The sequence below is a fragment of the Haliaeetus leucocephalus genome, unplaced genomic scaffold (assembly GCF_000737465.1).
Source record: "Haliaeetus leucocephalus isolate CR32 unplaced genomic scaffold, Haliaeetus_leucocephalus-4.0 Scaffold819, whole genome shotgun sequence".
NCBI classification, from domain to species: Eukaryota; Metazoa; Chordata; class Aves; order Accipitriformes; family Accipitridae; genus Haliaeetus; species Haliaeetus leucocephalus.
The window spans coordinates 4,027,726-4,050,661 of NW_010973255.1; the positions used below are offsets into that span (position 1 = coordinate 4,027,726).

At 41.3% G+C, this 22,936-nt stretch overlaps 1 protein-coding gene across 1 annotated transcript in view; it reads right to left on the minus strand.

The window, feature by feature from the left end:
* PLEKHG1 (pleckstrin homology domain containing, family G (with RhoGef domain) member 1) overlaps window positions 1–22,936 on the minus strand; it is a 51,071-nt gene that overhangs the window by 19,676 nt on the left and 8,459 nt on the right. The window contains exons 2-3 of the mRNA XM_010581899.1: window positions 11,367–11,467; window positions 5,736–5,805 (exon numbers count right to left, since the gene is read on the minus strand). Coding sequence (XP_010580201.1) covers window positions 5,736–5,805; window positions 11,367–11,467 — 171 coding nt within the window. The remainder of the gene's footprint in view (window positions 1–5,735; window positions 5,806–11,366; window positions 11,468–22,936) is intronic.

Sequence of the window (22,936 nt, forward strand, 5' to 3'; positions counted from 1 at the left end):
AGTCACTGCAATTCAGTATTTCTTACTGGATTTCAATATTAACCGTTCTGAAAAAAATAAATAACTTGAACAAACCTCTAATAAATGTTTCCCAAGGGGACTGCGATCCCCATTTACTCACTAGTGTGCTGTAAACTTATTAAACTGCACTCATCTTAGAAACCAGCCAACTCAATGTAGTCTTGATACAAATACAGTTAAACAATTTAGCTTGGTCTTTCACACTCGGGCTAATTTTGCTGTCGCAACTGGTTTTTACAGCGGTGTACCTATGCCCTGTGTCCACACCCACAGGCAGCAAGCTTGTGTCACAGCCTCTCCACGTCCACGCTTGGGACCCCAGCCACAGTTCCAAACCCACTCCGCTCAAAATGAAGAATTAAAAAACCTCAGAGCGCTGCAGACATTACACTCTGTAATTTTCTATGGCAATCACTACCAAACTAGCCAGCACTCATAAGAAGTCAGAGTGCTTAAGAGAGCATTAGGATGAAATTCAGTATGATGAAAAAAGGTGATTTATTTTATATACGCATACATTAAAACAAGGTTTTCATTTAGGGGCTTTTTGGTATAAATTGTAATATATTCCCATTGCTACAATCACAGAACAATGCCATTTATAGAACTACTTCATACGCAAAGTGCAGAACACTTTGTGCCAGTTTTTTTTTTAAATATATATATATTTTAGTCATAAATGTAGTCACGATTGTTCTGCTTTTCAAACAAAAAAAAAGAAATATCTGTTGTGAAATTTTAACAAATGAAAGCATTATCTATAAAACATACAAGGCTAAACATTTCAGAGTTTCAGAGTAGACTGAGTGCATGTTCATCACAAAATCAAAAGCAAGTCTGAAATTCTCAGGAGCCTTTTCACACTCTTTCACTTTGGGTTCTTTGGGCTGGGGGGTAGGTTGTGGTTTGTTGGGGTTTTTTGGTGTTGTATTGGGGTTGGGGGGGGGTTAAACACAAGGTCAAAATTATTTTCAGTGGGATTTTTTGTTAGTCTAGCTAAGTGGAACAACTTGTATTTAAAAAAAAAAAAAAAGAAAAAAAAGTAGTTCCTTATGCCCTCAACACCTCTAAAACTTTAAGAATGGTTTCACAATCATCCCCACTTTCTGTACAGACAAGACTCCAAACTTCATACTGCACTTACATGTGTACGCGCTTCACTGTGCCACAGCTCATTTCAAACGAAACCATCAGAGAGCATTTACTTCTACCAAGCTATGCGAGCATACAGCCAGTAGAAAGTCAACTACATGTATTTTGCCTCCAGAATGAGATTGTTCATACGCATTCACCCTTAAGAAGCTGGAACGAATCAGCATCATACACCTCGCCGAGGCATTGGCAGGATTCGCATGAACGCGTTGGGACAGCGGCCAGGAGAGCCACTTCCAAGCGCGGCTCTTCCTAAGCCTGAGTAAGGAAGCCACACTAACCGGGACGGCCATTCTCCCACTGCCTGCCTGGTTACCCAGCACCTCTGCGTGGTCAAAGACTGGACCTTTAGTTCACACGCCCAACTGGTCTTCTCTACTTCACAGCAGACTCCCCAGAGCAAGCGCTGTGTTACTAGGAGGATATCAGGGCACAGGCCATGTAGGCTAAAGCCAGTGCTATGAACTATGTTCCGAAGCAACAGAAAAAACAGGACTAAGATGGATTAAATATACTTCTATCAATACTTTCACATAGCAAGTGAAACACCAGCTATACTCATCAGTATTTCCTTAGACAGTCTTAAACTTACTCAGCTTAAAAGTTCTTTTGTTCACCTCAACTGTCTTCAAACCAGATTAAAAATGAGCTCCGCGGGGAGACTGGAATTGCTCCAGGGATCTTTTTTAATCTGGGGGCCCAAAGCTGGTCTGGTAAAGGGTGCAAAAACTGGCACCCAAGCCAAGAGTTCATCCGCACTGACTACAGCTCACCCTGAACAGCAAAGCCAAGCGCAAGCAGATCCCAGCTATACTTAGCTTGTCCCCCACTGCTGAATCAATTCACTGTGCGTCTCCTCCACATGAAATGAAGTGCCAAGCACGTGGCTACATCCCAGATCTTCTCTCAACTCTTGGTGCACTGTGCTTTTTTACAGCCATAAAAGGCACTTTAAAAGAAAATGGAGACTGAGAAAATGAGCTGAGTCAGAGTGTAAGCTGAAGCCAATTGCCTGGATCTCCTCTTCATTAATGAGATGCTAGATTAGAGTAATTCTCCCTTTCCCCTTGGTTAAGCTGTTGGTGTGTCTTTCAGAAAACATATGTTCTGAATTTCTGGGGTGCTGAATGAGAAGAGCAACATGCCAGAATTAAGCTCTCCTTTACAACCCACTTAAATGTAAACGTGTGGAATAGTGAAGTCAATCTTCTAATTAACATTGGCATCATTACTATGAAAATGAAAGACTGAGTTGTTAAGAAAACTTATAAACAATCTTTATGTGAATAATTAAGCTATAGCTAAGCTTGTACTGGAACCTTTTTATCCGCCTCCGATTACAGTTACCAGCAAAATGTCTCCAAGACATTAAACGTACTAGAGTTAATACGGTTCCTCTAGACAAAGAGGCAGGACCAGAGCTGGTAGACACATCCGGACCATCGCATCTTGGGGCAGAAAGGTCATGACCAGACAGAAGGTTTTAAAAAAGTGTGCTTTTCTCCATTTGTGTCTATTTGCCTGTGAGTTATTAATGAATTAAAATATCTGAAAACAGAGCGAATTAATACAATGTTGTAAGTTGTTATTAAATATTTCTATTTATATAAAGTCATAGCTTTGCATGCTTATTTTATCTGTTAGTTTTATGTTACTGGCTAGCTTACACTACAGACATCTTGCTGAAGTCTGTTAACAAATAAAAGCTGCCATTTTAGGAGCACTTTAGGAGCATTTACTTTTGGCACTCAGCACAACAAATGTGAAGACAAAGATTCAAATCCACAGTTAGGAGGTTTTGTTCAAAGTGGGCTAATGTGATTTGATAATCTTTACTCTATTTCCCTTAAAAGTTGCAAGGCTGTTTCGTACTCAAGCATGAAAGTGATACACAGGAAATGCAGTGATGTATGATTGTGTGAGGGAAGTATAAAATGCTATGCAGCAAATTTTATTGAGCAAAACCAAATAACCAAGTCAAGTTCAAAGAAACAGTCCATCAAATATGGTCCAAAACCAGACCTTACAAAATGAAGCTCCCTAGATGTTTTCACAAATATCAAACATTTTGGTTCCAACAAGTTCCAGAGCTACTTTAACCATAACTGTTCTGTTATATATGCAAACCAACTTGTGTCATTTCCCAGGAATCCAGAAGAAAGAAATCGCTATTACTTTATTCAATTACAGAGCTTCACGAAATGCAAAAAGTAAACACGGTGCCTACAGTGAAAACTCGATTATACGTTTAAATCCCCAACAACTACGATATTCACAGCTGAACCAGGAGGGTGAAAAAATGGCACTATAGCCAGAGCTCACGTAACCTAAGCACAGTTCCACTGGAAGCATTAAAGAAGCTCCAGAGCGGAGCTACATCCATTAGCTAAGGCTGTGAGCTATGACTTCAGCATGATAATATCCTTCACAGTGAAGATCTAGCACACTCAAAGCAATCAAACAATAAATTGCCAAAGTCCCCTAAGACTTGAAGGACTGCATACTGCCAAAAAAGGCAGTTTTATTTCCACTACTCAATGCTGGGAAGATACAAGCAACCAAGAATGGACAACCGGAATCTGTTAAGACTGTCAGCAGTTGCTGTAATGACATCTTCACAGCCAAAACCAAAACTGTGGGGTATTTTGGTATTGTTTGATTTTGCTTTTAAGTGTTTGCACTTGTCTGGATGAAGCTAAAAAATGCTTGTTAGGACTGCCATCTCTAGCAATTTCTGAGCCATCAGGCAGTTGCCTGCCAATAATACAAATGCTAAAAGCATTTGACAAGGGAACAAAAAGCACAAGCAATGATACACAGCTGGATTTTGGAACTAATGGCCAGAAAGTCTACCAGAAAACTCCTTTCAGCTGGCCAATACGAATGAGTGTGCAACTTTTTCCTGGACTTGCTATTATCACTTGCACCACCTCTGTTTCATGTCCCAGCCAGGAGTAGTCCCAGCGGTCCCAGCTATAAGCAAGCAGTACAGCAGGAAGACCTACCAGCTCCAAACCATGGTATCTGTAAATATCCTAAAGGCCTCACAATTGGCCTTCACTGCACGGGCACTCTGCTGACTTATGCTTAACTTCTTGTCCGCAAGGACCCCAGATCCTTTTCTGCCAAGCTGCTTCCTAGTCAGCCGGTCCGGCTGACATGACCCAGCATGCACATGGAGTTACCCATTCCAGAAGCAGGACTTTGTGTTTGCCCTTACCCCATTCTCTCTCCTTCAACTCAGCACAGGCTATTTGGAGCCAGAACAACGTGCCATAAATCCCATTGTAATGGGGCAAAAATACATCCTATGTTTGTAGTAGCAGTGCCAACACCGATATCTTTCAGTGCTTACAAAAGATCAATTACTAGATAAATAATAGCTTTCTCAAACTCAACTCAAGCAAGTGATCCAGTGAAACGGCAGCACTAAGCTGGTATCATCACTCCCCTTTCCAATAAAATCCCTTCTGTCACAATAGTGCCAAACAAAATAGCGTGGTCCAGTTAATCCTAAATCCTTGTGTTAGACCTGTTATATTGAATGCTTGGTGCTGGCGATACTGATTTCATGACAAAGCCTAAAACACAACAGTTTTGTCGTTTTGGTGGTTTTTCTTAAATGGAGACAGGCACACACAGCTATACATAGATTATCCAAATTTAAATAACTACATGCCCTTCTTCCCCCAGAAATACCATAGATACGGCATTACTGCTTAACACGCTTGGGCTCTACAGATTCAAGGCAAACATGGGTTCTCTGGCGAAGTCTGCACTGAACTGCAGTCATCTGTAGCCCAAATTACTTCATCTCTTCTTGTCCCACCCATTATAGCCGTTCCCCTTTTCCCCGACTGGCTCTCTGGGTTTCCTAGAATGAAGGACACCTACTTTGATTCCCCATATCGCTCCTGCACCTGACAACTTTTCCTTCTCTGTAATTCTTGCCTTTGGAATTGCCCAATAGAATGAAGATGTCAGATCAATGTTCAGAAAATTCAAAACGTTTCAGAGAGAATGAGATTTGAATCTTAAGGCTAGACTTCAGGCCATCCCCTTTAAAAAGAAAATTAAAGGTATGGCTGCTGGATTCAGGAAAAAACGCATCTTGGAAAACAATATGGCCACAAGTATGTTAAGGTTATTGCCTTTTCTGAAAATGCAGCCAAGTTGTATTCTCTAGTTGTTTTTAAGCTGACAAGGCATAACGGGAGTATCACTTGATCTCCTATATTAAAAAAGGAGGAAAAAAAAGAATCCCTATAATACACCACAAAAAAAGATCTAAAAATGAACCCTAGATCAATAGTTCCACCAGTACAGATACACTTATTGAAGAAAACAATGCCTTTTTCCTGATTTTTTAAATGCAAATCAGAGCCATATCCCTATTGCCTACTAAGAGAAATTCCTTCCCCTTCCATAGCTTTGCTAACTTTTCTTGGTGGAAGTCACACAAGCTGTCAAAATTAGGTCTCAAAAACTAATAAATTAATCATATTCCCCCATATCACTCTTCAACTGGTGTTGTGCTACAGACTCCTGCAGTAGCCACTTACCTTGGAAACAAAACAGTCTGCTATAGCCACAGGATCATTTTCACAGTTTTCCAAATCTTGCAAAAGTTCACTAAAACAGAGAACAGGAAAAAGGAAAGACAATTATGGCACACCTTGGAATAGACACACTTGTATATTCAGAGCCAGACAGTGCTTCATCATTCACGGCAGTGATGCCCAAAGCACTTAACACAGGGAGTCCTAAAAAGGGAACGAGACCCCTTTGATGCCCCTATTCTCTCTAGATGTATAGCCAATGGGTTTTTTTGTTTGGAGGCAAAGGAGCATTCTAAGGAAATGGTATTCCCACATACTTAAAAATTCAAGTCATCACAATGACCATGGGTTGCTGATCCCCTAAGCCAAGCTGAGCCCCTCCCTTCAGATTGACAGCCCTTCTGTGATACTCATAGCAGTGTAGTCAGACGGTTGTGTAGCTTGTACATCAACTAACAAAATTTTAAACTAACAAAATTTTAAACTAACAAAATTTAAAACTAACAAAATTTTAAACTAACAAAATTTAAAAGATACTGAAGCACATGCCCTGTTCTATAAAGACTTCGTATGTTCTCGGAGCTTTACTTGACTGAGGGAAATGAGAAGCTGGTCTGGAAAACACAGATGAGAACCAGGGATGTATTACACATACAAGAAGAATGGTAATAAGCTCACTCAGGAAAATTTGTCTACCTCCAGTGGGTCTCTTCACTGAAGAAAAATAGTTAGCCGGGAAAAAGTTTTCTGGATGGGAATATATAAATTCTACATGCATAAAAATAAAACCTTACTGAGAGGATTCTATAATTTTCACATGCCAAGCAGGAAATGAATTCATTGTAACAGGAGCAAAGCAGTAAGGGAGCATGTTCGCTGTTGTATGAAAATCAGTTCTTAAAAGCCAATTCAGTGAAAGAAACAGTTCAGGCAGAAGAAGAAAACCCCAAAGGTCTCTCCTTGATCCAAATAGTCTTTAGTACTGAAAGATGTACTTAGAAAAATGAGAGAAGAAACTGAGTTTTCTGCCAAATTGTTCTCTAATAGAACTTTTCTTCACACACACACACCCCCCCTTTCTCATCAGATGATTTTCCGTTTAGGGCTCCTTTTCTCCCAGTTCACAGCTGGTTCCCTGAACGAGTTTTGTATAAGAGTTGCTAAGCCTGCATCTAGGGAACTACCCTCTTCCCCTCTAAGCAGACACAATTTCCCTCTCTAAGAAAGAAAAGGAGTAAACCAGAGAAGTTTCCTGACTTGTTCTTTGCTTCTCTAATTACTGGAGGAAGGAAGGGGAGAAATCAGCAGTCATTCACAAGGAACAAAGACAGACAAAGACCTTAGGTTCAGCGGTCACTAAGCCACTCTACAGCAACAATTTAAGATCCACACCTCAGTTTCTCCCTTCATCAAAATGGGAATAAAAATATGACCCTTGCTTGATACCCCACACTCACGAAGCTCGTTACATCAGCAAAAGAAGCAAGCTGTAGCAATGGTGACCATAACCATTAGTTTATAATGGCTGATTGCGTTCTACACGAGTTTTGGAAATAACATCAAATGCAGTGAACAGGCCAGAGGATTCCTGCTGTCCAGCAGGCAGACATTCTCCTGATGGCTTAGAGTATGTAGCACCCTGATTGCCATTTTATTCCTACTGGTCTCCTATAATACCACATTATTTCTCCTACAGGATACAGTAATGCAACACTTGAAGATTTTATACATTCATGCGATGAGTCCAAGTTTATACAGTAAATATGCTAGTGGCTTGTGTCTTCAGCACAAGCCCATAGTGTAAGGGCTGTGCTGCTTTGAAAGATTTTGTTACCTATACTGCGCTCTCTTCTGTCTCACCTGGCTGGTAAGAATGGGATTGGTAAGAGCAGCCTGCCTCTCTAAAAATAACAAATCTGTCATGCCCAGGAATCATAAAAAACTTAAATAAATCCCTATAATAACAAGCTGACATGTAAAAAAGCAGGGCTTTTTTAGCTTATTATAGGCTACATCTAAGTACCTGGCAGGAGGCAGAAGAAACAATAGAGAAAAGCTTGAGTTCCCTTCACCTGAATATCCACAGGTTTTACACTGTTCACAGCTGGTACCCCACAGCTCTCGGTGTCCATGACTTGCTTGTGCCAACCACCCGGCAGGAAGGGAGCACGAGGGAGCACCGTCAGAGGAACTCCATGCTCTCGTAGCTGAATCACTAACAAGACTTAGACTGAAGCATGCCACAAGTGCCAGTGCCATTTAAGAACATGTACCGAGTTATATAGCTTGGATTATTATGGGCTGGAAAAATGTCAATCTGTATGATCATCATCAATAGCCAATGCTAACTCCTTTGGGGTGAGAGAGATAAGCAGAAAGAGACTGACAATTTTTCATGCAGGGCATTCATTATCTTTTCAAGTCAAATGAGTAAAAGTCTCGTTACAATGTCTTTTAGGATGCTTTGATTTTTTTGGACTACAAATTATTTTCAAGACAATACACTTATCTTTCCCCTGTGGATGAAGATTTTCAATAGGACAAAGTGCAGGTTAGTATCAAGCTGTTGACTATAGGAGGTCAAGAGGAGTGAGATAAAAACATTTACCTGTCTGCAAATAATCACCCTATTTGCACACACAATTCAGACGAGGCAATTTTTTTATTGTATTCATTTTCTATCATCACCACACCATTTTAAAACAAAACAAAGTATTTTTCTTCTCTGTTTTGATCTAAATTGGAGCAAGCAAGAGATGGTAATGACAGGGACATCAGACAGGCAATTTTGGTGGAATGGAAGGAATGGAAAGATGCAGTAAGGAAACAGCATGGTTTGTCCTGAACCCATGACAAAAAACCCCCATTGATGACCAAGTACTGCACAGTCTAGCCATAAATGCTAAAGTAACAGCATCTCTCAAAAACTTCATTCTCTCAATGCCTGACAGAACACAGCATTCAAAACAAAAATGGACATAGCAGGCACAAGCTGGTCTTTATGGTAGAATACTTTCACCATACAAAGTTCTGGAAAATTAATCTGAAAAGTTCAGACTTTCAGTAAAAAGAAAAAAAAAAAACCAAAAACAAAAACAAGAGAAATTTAGCCTTGGTATAACTCACTGTCAGAAAAATCTGTGGCCAAGACTAATTTCTTTCCACTGGGAAAAAAACCTTTTCCATTAAAGGTGAGCTCTTACAGGTTTTATGAAGGCTCCTCCTGACAACAAGCCAGCCCTTACCACCATGAAGCTCAAAGCACAGGAACTGCTGAATATGGCAGTTACAGAAAATGGCCCTGTATATGTGTGCTTCGGTAGTCACCAATGGACAAGGACCATGCAGGATGATCTGTGTCACCAGCAGAGGTTTCAGCTTGGCCTCTCCTAAGATCATCTGCGTGTTGGTAGAAGTACTAAACTTGAGCACGTTTCTCTGCAGAGTTCCCATTTCAGAATCAAGTCATGGTATCGGGTGGAGAATTTATCCTAAACTGAGACTGGAAAGAATCTCAACAGGGGAGGCCAGGGAAGAAATACAGCAAATGCTGACTTAGAGAACACCTCCCCCTTCCGAATAAATAAATTAATACTGGGGCAGCTTTTCCCAAGAGACAGAGCAGGACCAGTGGACCAGTATATAGTCAGTGATTCTGCTCTAAGAAATAAGGACTAGCAGTTACTGTCCTGACCATCATTTCTGCCATTCAATGCAACACCTGAACATCATAAGTAGTTTAGCTGAGAGAAATTCCCATTTACTGAAATGAAATTTCTCAGATCTATACAAAGTCCAAAAAAACCCAAGACTAAAACCTTTGATCATTGATTAATGGTCAAATTCAAAGTTGAGAAAAACAAGGTAATTCTGAAACTATAAAATCATGCTCACAAAAAGCATCTGAAACTACTACGACAGAACTGCCAAATGGACCTTTTTCAAACATAAAAATAAATAAAAAGGCTCTAGATTATGTTTAGGACCCAGAAGCTACATGCCAAGTCTCACACAGGAGGGAACTTAATCCTCAAAGCTACATTGGGATCTACAATGAGTGTTCAAGTCTTAAAAGCTCACAATTTCCAAGCAGAATTTTAAATCAGAAGGCCTGAAATATGTTAGCAATTTACTAGAGGCTTTGCAGAACTTTCCAGTAAGTTTTAACCATTGTAACGTATCTATCTCTAAAATTGCCCAAAGATGCTTTCTTTTCTTTTCTTTTCTTCTTTTTAATCTCTGCAAATCTTTTTTTGCAACTCAATTATTCTGTATAATGACTGATCATACTTGAAGGTATTTTTATTAGGTAATATTTGCAATGATGCTGGTATAAATGTGCCCTAGTTACCAAGTCTGCCATTCCTCTAGCTTTTGAAGGATCAGAAAATACAATGGCCAGATCTGTTTTTTTCAATCCTGTGACCACTGGGAAGCTGTAAACTCACAGTCATTGTCTCATGGCTCTAAAACACATAATCGGGCTACCACTACGTATTTTCCATCATGCTAGGCATTCAGTCAAGTCAGTTGTTGTAGCTGAAGCAGGACACTGCAGCTTTCTAGTTAAGTGTATTTCCATTACTCTGCAGTAGCTGTTTTAAGTTTCAGGAAAAGATTTTAGGTTTCACCTTTGTCCGTAAGTTCTGAATAGATCCATCCCCACTCTTCCCTTTGATACTGACCAGCAATCCCAGCAGCTGAAGCACTCTAAAGCAGCTTCCCATGATGACGGAAGAACACTGAAGATGCTCTTTGACACTAGTCCTCCACGTCAGAATCCTCTTTTGATTCAATTAAAATTATCTGTTCTTCTTCAAAGAACACAGTAGTTTGGGAGATGTTTTGTCAACTATAGCTAAGCTAAGAGAGCTTTTACAGGACTAAAGGGATATAAAAGATGTGGGAACTTTATGCCAAGATATTTCTTGTATCAATTGAATAATCAATTTTTTTTCCTTAAATGCTGAATAAGTTAATTATTTTTATAGTAACAGAGAATTCAGACAAAAGCAGCAGTAGCATGCTCCTAAAACTGCAGATACTGCAGGTCCCTCACAATGTGGCACTAGCCATACAAGCAAGAAATTTTACTTCAGGCTCCCAATATACACCAGAATCCCAACTGCAAAGTTTTAGAGAAGTCTGTAAAGATACTGAACAGAAGCCTTCACTAAATGGAAGGATACTTGAACACAGTTTTGAGAAATTAATTCAGGGAGTCCCTAGTAGTATAAAAGACTACAAAAGCCAGATCTGGGTGATGTATATTGGTACACAGAAGGACCCAATCTAGTAGGAATAAAACGATGCCTTTTTAGTAAGGCAAGAATTGCATTCACAGTAGTCTTGCATTAGGCTCAGTTAGTGCACAGAGTAGGCTAGACTTAAACTGATGGAAATACACAGCATGAAAACAAAAAAAGTAAATCGAGACCATATCTGATTAATAAAATAAACAGCTAAAAAAATCTGGTCTCAGCAAACCAGCCCTGCTGAGAATCAAAGATAGACCATTTCTCAATTTATATATCTTGGCTGTATTGAAGTGATAAAAGAGTATTTGCTTGGCTTGCTCCCTCCCCATTAACACAGGCTATTGAACAGTTTTCATTTAGTTAAATATGAATTTACCTGTTGAAACGGTAGATATCCCGTATGTTTCCAAACAGGGCTGATCGCTCTTCTGTCCCCAGGGAGAGCTTAGTCTGGTCAGTGATACAGTCAAGGTAATCCTACAAGAGAAATAAGGAGACCTTCAGACATTTCCTCCTTTTCTAGATCAGTTAACAGAGCTATGTTTTATTGTACGAGATGAGTCTCCTCGTATCAGTTTCACCTTATTATTACAGTAAAGCCTTCAGTAGCCCCTCTGTGAACAGTCAGTCTATTATGAAAGGCAACAGTACTTATCTGTTCACTGAAACCAAGAAAATAACAAAAGACTGAGTGCTAAGTTATAGCCCTTAGACAGGACAGCCAACATTTCTCATGCTACTGATACACAAATGTATTCAGATTTCATTCACAATGACAGTTTAATTGATCATTTAACTAGCTCAAAGAAAAAAAAAGTAAAAATAAGATATGAAGAATGTCATTTAATGCAGTCTTATAACAGAAAACCTATATAAAAAGAGCAGAAAGCACACAAGCAACACAGGCTCAGAAAAGCAACCACTGCAAAAAAAAAAATTTTTTTTTTTTTTTTTTAAATCACAGTTAAGAAAAAATGCAGAGTTTGTAGAGGAGGACAGATCTCAATGTATATACATGCATGCAGTTTAACCACACAAACAGCTACATTGCAAATTACATTGCTGTATACTCTAGCAAAGACTTCCTTTTGCATTTACAAGAGTGACAGTGTCTCGTCCAGGCACTTTAACTGAATAGGAACAAGACAGCTAGAAAAAGCTCAGATCAGCAGTGTTCTGGGAGAACAACTTTCCCATCTCTTCCCTCGCTTTGATAAGAGCTCAGCTCCTGAAGTGTCACCTTTCATTCTGTTGCTGCTAAAGTATTAAAATTTCTCAGAAAAGGGCAAACAAATCCAGTAGGCTATTTAACTAACTACAACTCATAAACCAAGAAACTCAAAGTGCTGCCACATTCATGAAGAAATTCTGCTGGAGGATGGAAATAAAGTAGAAGTGAAAACAGCTGAAACAATGTGAAATAAAAATAAATAAAATCCCTTAGCCTGGGGCTAGACAACGTGGTGTGGCAACATCCCAAAAGCAACACAGCATTCCACAGTACTGCAAGGAAGGAGCCCTGCAAAATATCAATGAGACTGTGAAAACTTGTAAGACATAACTGTGTTCCAGAGTCATAAAGAAAAAAGCATTACAGAACACATACATTGGCCAAGATTTATTCTCTGTGTAAATCCCATGAAGAAAAAGGGTTTGGCTCAAACACGGATCTGGCTTCTGGATTTTAGATGCCCTCATAAGTAAGGTTAAGAATTGCAGCACTCAAGCCTCCATCCCCAATCCTTCTTTCCGACTGAAATAGTGTCAGCAGAGTCACAGGTGTAACCAAGATTCAGGTTTAGGTACCAGTAGGCTTTCCTGTCCCTTCCGCCTACCCTAATGCTCAATAATCCAGTTAAAGGTTACCTTTACCTCCAGTTAAAGGTACCCCTTATCACCCCCAAAACTCAGTATTTTTTGCCAAGGGAAAGCAAGCAAGCCTATTCCAAGGCAACCTCAGTGTCTTTAAGAGCAGCAACAAGCAGCAGTGGGCCGGCAAGCAGGCAGGTCCCCGGAGATCCATCTCATCTCTTCTGTGATGGCATCTGACCTGTTCTCTACCTTCTCTCCTAGCTGACAGCAGCCTCACAGTCCAAGCCTGTCCTTGAAATATATTTGTGCAGTCGGTCATTGGAACCGCATCCCTGGGACTTCCTGAATTTGTCCTTGGCTTTTTATTTACACTCAGAAGCCGCAGACGAGTAAAAGGTTCAGGATGGTGAGGCAGACAGGACTGCAGCAAGCAACACACAAGGTCAAAGGCAGAAGTAGATGATAGATTCAGGGCTACTCCAGTGATGGCGGTAAACAAAAATCCTTTTCTGCATATACAAATCTGCATATAAAAGCAAAGAACAGAAAAGCTCCAGTGGAATTGCGATCCTCTGAAAACATTTTTAGCACTGCAGGAGCGCTGCAGCACCCTGAGCTGGTATGATGGGGTGGGTTGCAGAGGAATGGAAATCTTACAATAAGTAACTCCATGCAGCATATTTATTGAATAAAAAGGAGTTCCTTTCAAATTCATTTATCTCAGCATAGCTGGAGCTTGGGTTTCTTCGAAACAACAAACAGTCCACAGTTATTTCCAGTACCGTAGACTGTTATAAGCATGACCTGGTTTGTGCTCCTTTTGTCCTCTTACCCCAGTTTTCCTCCACATACACATACTCTTCTCAGTCTTTTACCAACTCGTAGTACGAAAGAGGGAACCAAGTACTTTCTAACGCTCCTGCCAAGCAGCAGCTTGCAGGTGCTGTGGCAGTTTTCCAGCATTCCCGTAGCGTATGCCAGTATCAGGTTATACCAAACACCCACAGCTTATGCTCTCTTTTGCTACAAGTTCCTTAAGACTGTGCGTCAGGCCCCCTCCTCCTCCCAGCATCAGATCAGAAACAAACCAGAAACTAATGGTTGGATTTGTGCTTACCTAGAGTAAAGGGAGACTGTTACCTGCTTAAAACACTTGGGATTCAGAGGTACCTTGTATCTCACCTCATACTGTTTGGAAATCACACAGGATTTGGGGACTGCTTCCATGTTTTAGCTTTCTATTTCTGTTAACATTGCTGACTTGAGGCTTGTGCAAGCCTGACAGCTACAGACATGTTTACGTCGCTGTTACATGTGTAAGCGGATACCTGAGCTAGACACGAACTGCCTAACGTTGCACTGACAGTGGAGTAGTCATGGCAGCAAAAAGCTCCACATATCCACATCTATGTCAAAGAGGTGGACGTTGGAAGGTCTGGACACAGTGGTCTGATGAAGCTCAGGCACAGCGCAGCAGCACATCGCTTGCGCTGACTCAGCAAGTGGGACCCTTCTGGTTATACTACTTTATAGAGCATGTGTGCTCTCATAAAGGCTTCACGAACTCATCCAGGAAACAGATGCAGCATTGGCATATAATGTCCTCTGCAAGGACAACACAGGCAGATCAAAGCTACCCAGCCATGAGGGTTTTCCTAATTATTTCTCAGCAAATGGTACTTTACCCCCATGGTAGTCACTGCAACCTCCTGTAGCGTACCAACAGCTGTTATCATCTGAAGCTGTAATTAAAGGTTTGGAGCTACAAGATAACAGGGTAGGCTGCAACCGTAATGACACGGTGCAGAAATCAATGAAATTTATCAGAACAGAGTACTGGCCTTATTCACTTTATTTGTTTCTTGTCAGCATCTCTGGACCCTCTGTCGGCACTGAATGATTTGTTTATAACCTTTGCCTTCACTAGCCTTTTATTGCTTCTCAGCAGTTATGGCAAAATCATTTAGCTTACTGTATAGGAGAAAAAACCACAAATGCCAGTCTCCTTAGACTGATTTATGGAGCAAGCTTTGCTTTAATGGTATTGCACAATTTTTCTGTCCTATTTCCTGACACTCTCCAAAAACGAGAAGTGTCTTGCCAGACTGCCCTGCCTTCCTTGCTGGGTTTGACATTCTCCCCATTTGTCTTTCATCACGCTGAATCTATCAGAAGGAATGTCTGTTAGAAGCTGCATATCCTGACTACCATCTCCTCCTCCAAAATCACACAAGAAAGATCTCTAGAAGAACAAAATGATGACAACACTAACCTCAGAGGCTAAAAAAAATAATTATACGAATCAAAAATGAGAGCAAACTGTCAAGAAAAGCACAAAATGAGCAAAAATATCTTCACGTATTGAGCAAACTAATTTTTTCCATGACCAAACTTTAGAAACTAAAGACAAATTAGTGGGACATTTTCATCTAGCCACCCAGGTTTTCCTTTGAAAACAGACATACACTTAGCTTTAAAAACCAGACTACAGGCTGAACAATAATAAATAATAAGTCAGCCATTAATGTGGCAATGTTAAAATCACACATTCAAATGAGTAATGTTAATGGTAATGTTAACATGGAAATGCTAAAAAAAAAAAAAAAATGGGTAAAAGCCACACTGCCTTGTAAAACAAGGATCAATTTTTATCCTGCCCTGCGAGAAACATACGCACTATGGAAGTTCTTAGTAATCCCTTTACAGGGCAGGACTGTGCATATGTGGATATCACCAAAGATAAGCAAAATTGTTGAAAGAGCAGCGTTGCTGCATATGTACGTCTTTACCAAGAGGCAAGCATACACAACACTGAAAATTTGATTAAACATCAATACCAAAAAAAGAAGAAAAAAAGAAGGATTCTACCCACCAGGAAACTTTGTTTTCCAATGCCTAAACACAGGCTGCAGGAGAAAGCAAAGCTGCTGTATGTCTCTGGACTTCAGCAAAATGCTCTTTGGCTCAAGAGTGGAGGACTTTTATTAGGAAAACTCAGTCTCTGACCAAAAAATGCTTAAAACCAGGTACTTATCAAAACTCCAGAGAATTCTAGCGTTGCATCCTGAGGAGGAATCTGTAATATTAAACCAAGCAGGACCTAAAGCCAGGCAGTGCCATAACTTCATTCAGACCCCAGTTTTCTGATATTCCCTAGATCTGTGCTACTGATAAGGCAGCTTTTACTCCTAGATGCTATACCATACTCATGGGCATATTTTTGCCCAACTCCCCTCTACCCAGCACAGACGCATATAGCCCAAATCAGATGGCTGTGCAGAAGAGGAACAGCTGAAATGGTTCAGCAGCCTTGGCCACCTAAGCACTACTTCCACACTGCTTTGCGGAAAAGGCTGCAGACCAGAAGGAAAACACCCGACAGCCTGGTCCTGTTTGTAGCCTGCTAGCTAGAGCTAGCTGAGCAAACCATCTACATTCTTGTAACCAAAGAGAAAGCTGGGCAACAATTGTACAACAGAATATATAACACACTCCCCATTGCTAATTCTGCCAATTACATAGATAATTATAATATGTACCAACTCCCCTTTTGCCTGATTTTTTTTCCTATTCTTTTTTCTTATTATTTATTTTATTTATGGATTTATCTGGCATGTACAGCAACATACTCTGAATGCCTTGTGGGTGAAAAAATAGCATACTATCCACAACAGGTGGCCAAGGACGCTGAATTCTGATCAGAGCAGCTCACTGCAGCTCTTTTCAATTACTTAAAGTACAGCTGTACCCTGCAAAGCAAAGGTGCAGTTGTAAACCAAACATGCTTTGCTTTCTTGCTCTGGTTCCTTTGGCTATATGAGTCCAAGGACTGACTGAGACCTAAATCAAACTCATCTCCTTCCGTATCAAACCCCTTTGTCAGGATTTCTCCTTAAAACACACAATTATCTTTGTTGTCATCACCTTGTGTGATGGAAGAAGACAAGCCTGCTCTTTCAGTGCAGGACTCCTGCAATCTGCACAGTGGTTTACTTGGAGACACCTGTAGCAAAACATTTCATGCAGCCAAACTTAAACTTAACACGTTTCTGGCTGCTTTCCTCCCCTCATCTTCTGCCTTCCGTATTATTCCTCTTCAGTCCCTGTAACCAGTCAAAACTGGTCACTTATCTATAGGCAGCTTCATTTTGACTGAAACCATCCTCCCCTTCTGAGAGCGAAAACGCTTGTCCAATTGCTCTTAAAACCATTTCCCACCTCCCATCCCATGTCAAAGCCCTTGCCATTTTCAGCCCTTCAGAGACAGCCTGGCATGTTCCCACGTGGCAGGCAGAAATCTGTGCCTGTCAAGATAATTAGCGCCCTTAACCTCCCACTTCTGAAACTCCTCTGTACGAGAAGCAGAAGTGGCAGCAGCTCGGCTTCAGTGTCCTACCTGTATCGATTCAAGAGAGAGGAAAGGAACTTTACAAACGCTCTTTGCTGTGATGGTGAGAATTTGCTATCTAGCAGCAAGTATCTCCAGTTCCCACATGAGTAACTCAACCACTAACCCAGGTTGCGAGTAACACAATCACATTGTCATACAGCAGGCTAATACAGCTAAATACTTATGTTTAACTAATAGGCGTATTTTTAACTGTAGATGCAGTTTGAGTGCCATAAAAATCAGAACCATATTTTATTTCTGCTACAGATATTGCACATGAATGATGCCAGTAAATCAAACCTCAAAAAACGCTTGCACTGTCCGCCATACAGCTTCTCTACATGTAAAACCAGAAACTTAAATAAAGAAGGAAATTTCTGCGAGCATGTCTTCCCGCTTTCCACTTTTAGTGGAAAATGGGGGAGGTGGTATTTGGTGGGGTTTTTTAAAAGACATCTGAAGCTGGAAACCCCTCACATCAGCCAAAGCACGGGCAGGTCTGAAAGATCATCACCTGTCTGGGGCTCTACACAGCACAGCACAGCCCCGCCACCGACCGACCGACGACCAAAGCCAGGGTCTTTCTGAGGACATCACAGACCTGGAGACGCAGACGCCTCTGCTCACTTCAGAAATGGCAACAGAAAGCCCCTGGGCTCTATGCGCTTCCTACCTTCCTTCCTTTTCCATTTGTTTTATGCCCCTTAGTACTTTGTAGGTAAGGCTGCCACTTATCAGCACCAGCAAAGCTCTGCCCGTGTGGGAAACAGCTCTGTCAGGCCTCGCGGGTGGGCTCCGGAGCACCCACCGACGTGCTTGCAGAGCACTGACCCTGCCGTCAAGGGAGAAGGGCGAGGAGAATACCTCCCACCACCAACAGCCAGCAAGCCTCCAAACGGGAGCGGCCAAAGTAATCCGTATGCTTTTATAAAATCTGTTACTAGGCACGGTTTGTGATTGATTTTTTTCCTCTCCCATGTCCGCGCAGAAGAGCGGAGTCTCTGAAATGGCAGGAGGACCCACCTCGCTGGCATCAGTCCTCTGATGGGTAGAAGCAGTGGAGGAAGCCATAACCACACTCACCTGGGTTTATGACCAGCTTCCTCAGAACTACCTAATTTACACGTGCATTCGGCGCACACGCAGCCTGTGGGTAACAGCAATAAAGCAAGCGTGATACAGTAAGATGATACTTCACTGACTGCATGTAGAAAGGGCAAAGATTGATGGTAAGAGCACTCTTGAGAACATGGTATGAAGAAAGACTAAAAATAGAGAAGCACATTTAAGTTCTCTTTCCACTGTTTAACATTGCAGAGTAAGGTGATCATGACAGACTTCTCCCTACACTTTCCACAGTTAGGAATATAGAAAGCCAGTTAAGTTAAAGTTAACAGTATTAACTTAAATTTTACCTACAGAAGAGAAGGGGAAGAAAATTTTTTTTTTTTCATGTAACTATTCCCGAGTGACAGATTCTCTATAACCAACGTGACTTCCTCACCTATATTATAGATGTTAAAACACTGCCCCATTTACAGATACTAAGGTCTGGAAGGAGTGACCCCTGGTAGGTCCCCTTGGCTTCATCCACATGCATGGAAATCCAGAGGGCGAGTACGTGTCAGCCAAAATTAGCGGTGAGGAATTCCTGAGTACTAACACTATGCCTTGCACCTCTAAAATGCACACTTTCTTTGGTTTAGGCTGCCTTTGAACAGTTGTGCCCGTGTAGAACATGAGCACTGGTGGGGTTGTATACAAAGTCAGAAATTTCTAGGGCACGTCAATGTCAACAACATAACAGTCAGGAGATCTTGTCACAGGACTTCAAGTTGTCAGAGCCCAGCTAGTCCAGGGAACTGAACTGAAGCACTTGCCCTGGAAAACTTTGTCAGTGAGAGGTCCCTCAAAGCTCCCTAGGCTTTTGTATTGAGTTCATCCATAGGGTCCCTGGGCTAGGACAACACTGTGCACGGCTGGGAGGTAGCAGCATGGCTTTCTGCAGCTGTGGGCTCCCCCTTACCACTTTAGAGCCTGAGCCTCTAAAGCAGGCTCTGCTGATCCTCTCAAGCAGGCTCTGCAGATCCTCTTGCCCCTGCCCCAGTGGCAGAGGACGCCCACGTCAGCTTCCAGCACTGCCCCACATCTCCCTCCTAGGACTAGAGTGGAAGGAGGCACATCTGCTACAATGCCTACTCCTTCGGTGTAGGGTTTTCTGTCCTTTCTTTTTGCCCAATGCCTGCTTTCTTCTTGCATCATCTTTGTGCCCCCATGAGCCATTTTAGAAGGAATGCTGTGTCTACGAAGCTCTCTGGAGGGTCAAAGCCTGCCCCAGCTGATCCAGTGTTGAACTGCTAGCCTGCTTGTTTGGAGTGCTTTCATGGATTTTGCCTTCTTCACTGAAATGAATTTTTGCTCTAATGAAACACAAAGTTCAGTAATATTCCCTTGTTCAACTGCAGGAATTTCATGCTGAAATCTCCCATCTTAAAAAGACACCTTGGAAGACAGGCTGCCAATTAAATCAAACTGCAATTTGATAGAGATGCAGTAAAAGCACTCATAAACCGAAACTGGGATTCATGGATTATATACTGAGAAGTCCCCCAAATTGTTCATCATCTGTAAAGACAATACAGGTAAATCACTGGGGACAGAAATTCACATGTAACCCCAGTTAGACAGTTCAGCACACTAAATTATTGAAGTTGTAACCAACTGGGGTAAAACCACATCCCACGTTCATCTTCAGGTATCAGCCAGCACCCACTGCTAAATCACAGCTATAGGAATTTTTCGCAGAAGATGGCACTCAGAATCGCTGCTCAGAGGTGCAGTAAGAGGCAAGTTCAGAGAGTGGATGGAGATCATGGGACGATAACAAATGCTGTCAGTAGTTTATTGACATTTCATTAAAGAGCTGTGTGAGGCCTCCAGCTAACCAACTTCCTAAAGTTAAGACGAAACACAGGTGAAATAAGCTACAGTAATGAGAACAGCCAAATAAAAACATTAAACAGTAATCAGGATGTCAAATAGTTTGAAGTTGCTAGGCAGATGAAGTAAGTGCTCTAAGGATTTCTAAATCTAAGGCTGCAACTGAGGCTTGACATCATCAGTGTTAATCATCATCATTCAATAACCTAGAGCTTTTTTAAAAAGTACCAGCTACAAATGTTAATAATTATAAATTAAAAAAAAAAAACAAACTCAAAGTTCATCAGGACATGTATAAATTAATTCTCACAACACAGCTTAGCTGGTCCAAGTATAACCTTATTGAACCATAGTCAAGCAAAGCACAGAGAAGTATTAAGGCATATTTAGCCTTTGAATGTGTGAATCACCCAGGAAAGGAACCTGAGTCTTGCGCTGTAGACCCTTGCCCTGTTAAATAAGCTTTCCCCGATTTGTAAGACAAATAAATGTTAACATTTTTTTAAAGGAGATCTTGATAGCTTACAAGCTAAAAGGGGACTTTCCAGAAGAGAAATGTTTATTTTAAAACACAAGAAGGGAAACTGAAAGAGTCTGTTTTCCAAAGAATGAAAATGCAAACCCAGCATAAATCTGCACACATCCTAAACACACATTTATGTTAACCTTAGTAACCACATGATTCCCAGCAACTTATGGATGGCTTTTATTATTACTATATGAACACCAATGAAATGGAAGCTTATAGCAGTAGGTGGTTTGCAAGTGAAACTTTTAAGAAGTGTCTTATTTGTAAAACGGTCTTCTCGTGAAACCACAAAAAATAGCAGCTACCTCCACACCTTAATCCGTGGGAGTGGCGAGAGCAGAAAAGAGAGAGAGACATTGCTATGTGGTTTGTTAAGCCTTCAGGTTTCAAGGTCATGGATTGCTAGAACACTGTTCACTGACAAGCAGTATTTAATAACAATGATATAACAAATTTAAAAGTGGTCAAATATTTCCTAAGACAAAAATGGAAATGGCCATAATAAGCAAATAAAATCCCAGAAACTACGGTCTGGCTGGAAATGCAGAAATTTGTTGGGTTTAAGACAGCAATTCCAAGTTCTGGAATTTCTTTACAGAAATCCCAATCATTCTGAAAAAAATGTATCATTCTGCAAAAAATTGTATCATCATAGTAAAACATTTAAATATTTACTGAAAATTTCACAGCATAAGCTGCACTTCCTCCCTCCTGTCTCTCAGACCTACTCCTTCCAGTTTTACTGTCCACTCTTTAATAAACCTGCTTTCCCAGAGCTGCTGCTCTGCTCTGTCAAGCTTCACATTCCCTGCCAGTGAGCAACAGCAAGGCAGAGGGCAGAGGTGAACAGATCTCTCTTGTGTTAACTTTCTGACTTCCAGAAGGGCTCTATACATCCCACTAACCAGGGACACAGTCTCCCCCTCCAGCCCCTGTACAGTCACAGGAGCAAAGTTTCACTCGAGACTCCCCTGCCCACCACCAGCACGCTTAAACGGTGCACTCTGTATTTAAGTACATCTTCCCCTTGCCTCCCCCGTCCCGAAAGAATAAAGCTTTCCGGAACAGAAGATTAACTTTCACCCTTTTATCTATATTCAGTTGCATTTAGAAAGCGGGTAGGAGGTTGCAAACAGCATGGTTGAGCGATTTATGCCCTGTTGCAAGAAAAAGGAGAACAAGAGCAGTGGCAGCCGGGCTTTTTGGCAATTCTGCAGCTCCCTGAAGAGCAACAGCCATCCCTGCCACTTCTCATAGAATCGTTTAGGTCAGAAGAGACCTTTAAGATCATCAAGTCCAACCATTAACCTCACACTGCCAAGTCCACCGCTAAACCATGTCCCTAAGCACCACATCTGCATGTCTTTTAAATCCCTCCAGGGATGGTGACTCAACCACTTCCCTGGGCAGCCTGTTCCAGTGCTTGAACCCTTTCAGTGAAGAAATTTTTCCTAATATCCAATCTAAACCTCCCCTGGTGCAACTTGAGGCCATTTCCTCTTGTTCTTGCTTTCTTAGGAGAAGAGGCCGACCCCCACCTGACTACAACCCCCTTTCAGGTAGCTGTAGAGAGCGATAAGGTCTCCCCTCAGCCTCCTTTTCTCCAGAGTAAACAACCCCAGTTCCCCCAGCTGCTCCTCATAAGACTTGTGCTCCAGGCCCCTCACCACCTTCGTTGCTCTTCTTTAGGCATGCCCTTCTCTCCCACCGAGAGCTTGAGAAAGGCTCACTGTACATTTATAGACAGCTCATTTATTACTGCAGTACAACTCGCTCTTGTGCTGTCCAAACACAGAGCTAACCTTAAAACAAACACAAAGTTATGGCTATATATTTGTGCTGTCTTAATGTATGCAATCCCAGCCATACGCTGAAGCTCACCTGACAAAGGCGGTCCCTGTCCCAACAAGTTTCTACAATCTAGCTGTAAGGTAAGAATGGGATGCAAGGTAGAGGTAGAGAAAACACAAGGCAGCGATGACATTTTATTCAGTGTCTTTCAAATACTTGGGAATGTGCTGAAAGACAGACATTTATGAACGTTACCAGCAGAAATAAGACCGAGTAGTGATGATGTAGATAAGAAAAAACACGCATCAGTATATTTAACCCTGGCTTTACATATTTCCTATGAGGTTAGTTTACAAACAGCTCCCTGTTCGTGCCACAATATAAGCAGTTGCCTTTACCACAAAAGTGGTTTGTTAGGTTACTTCTGGTTGTTCACAACACAATATATTCTTATTGTACAGCTATAAAACATCTTTTCCACAGC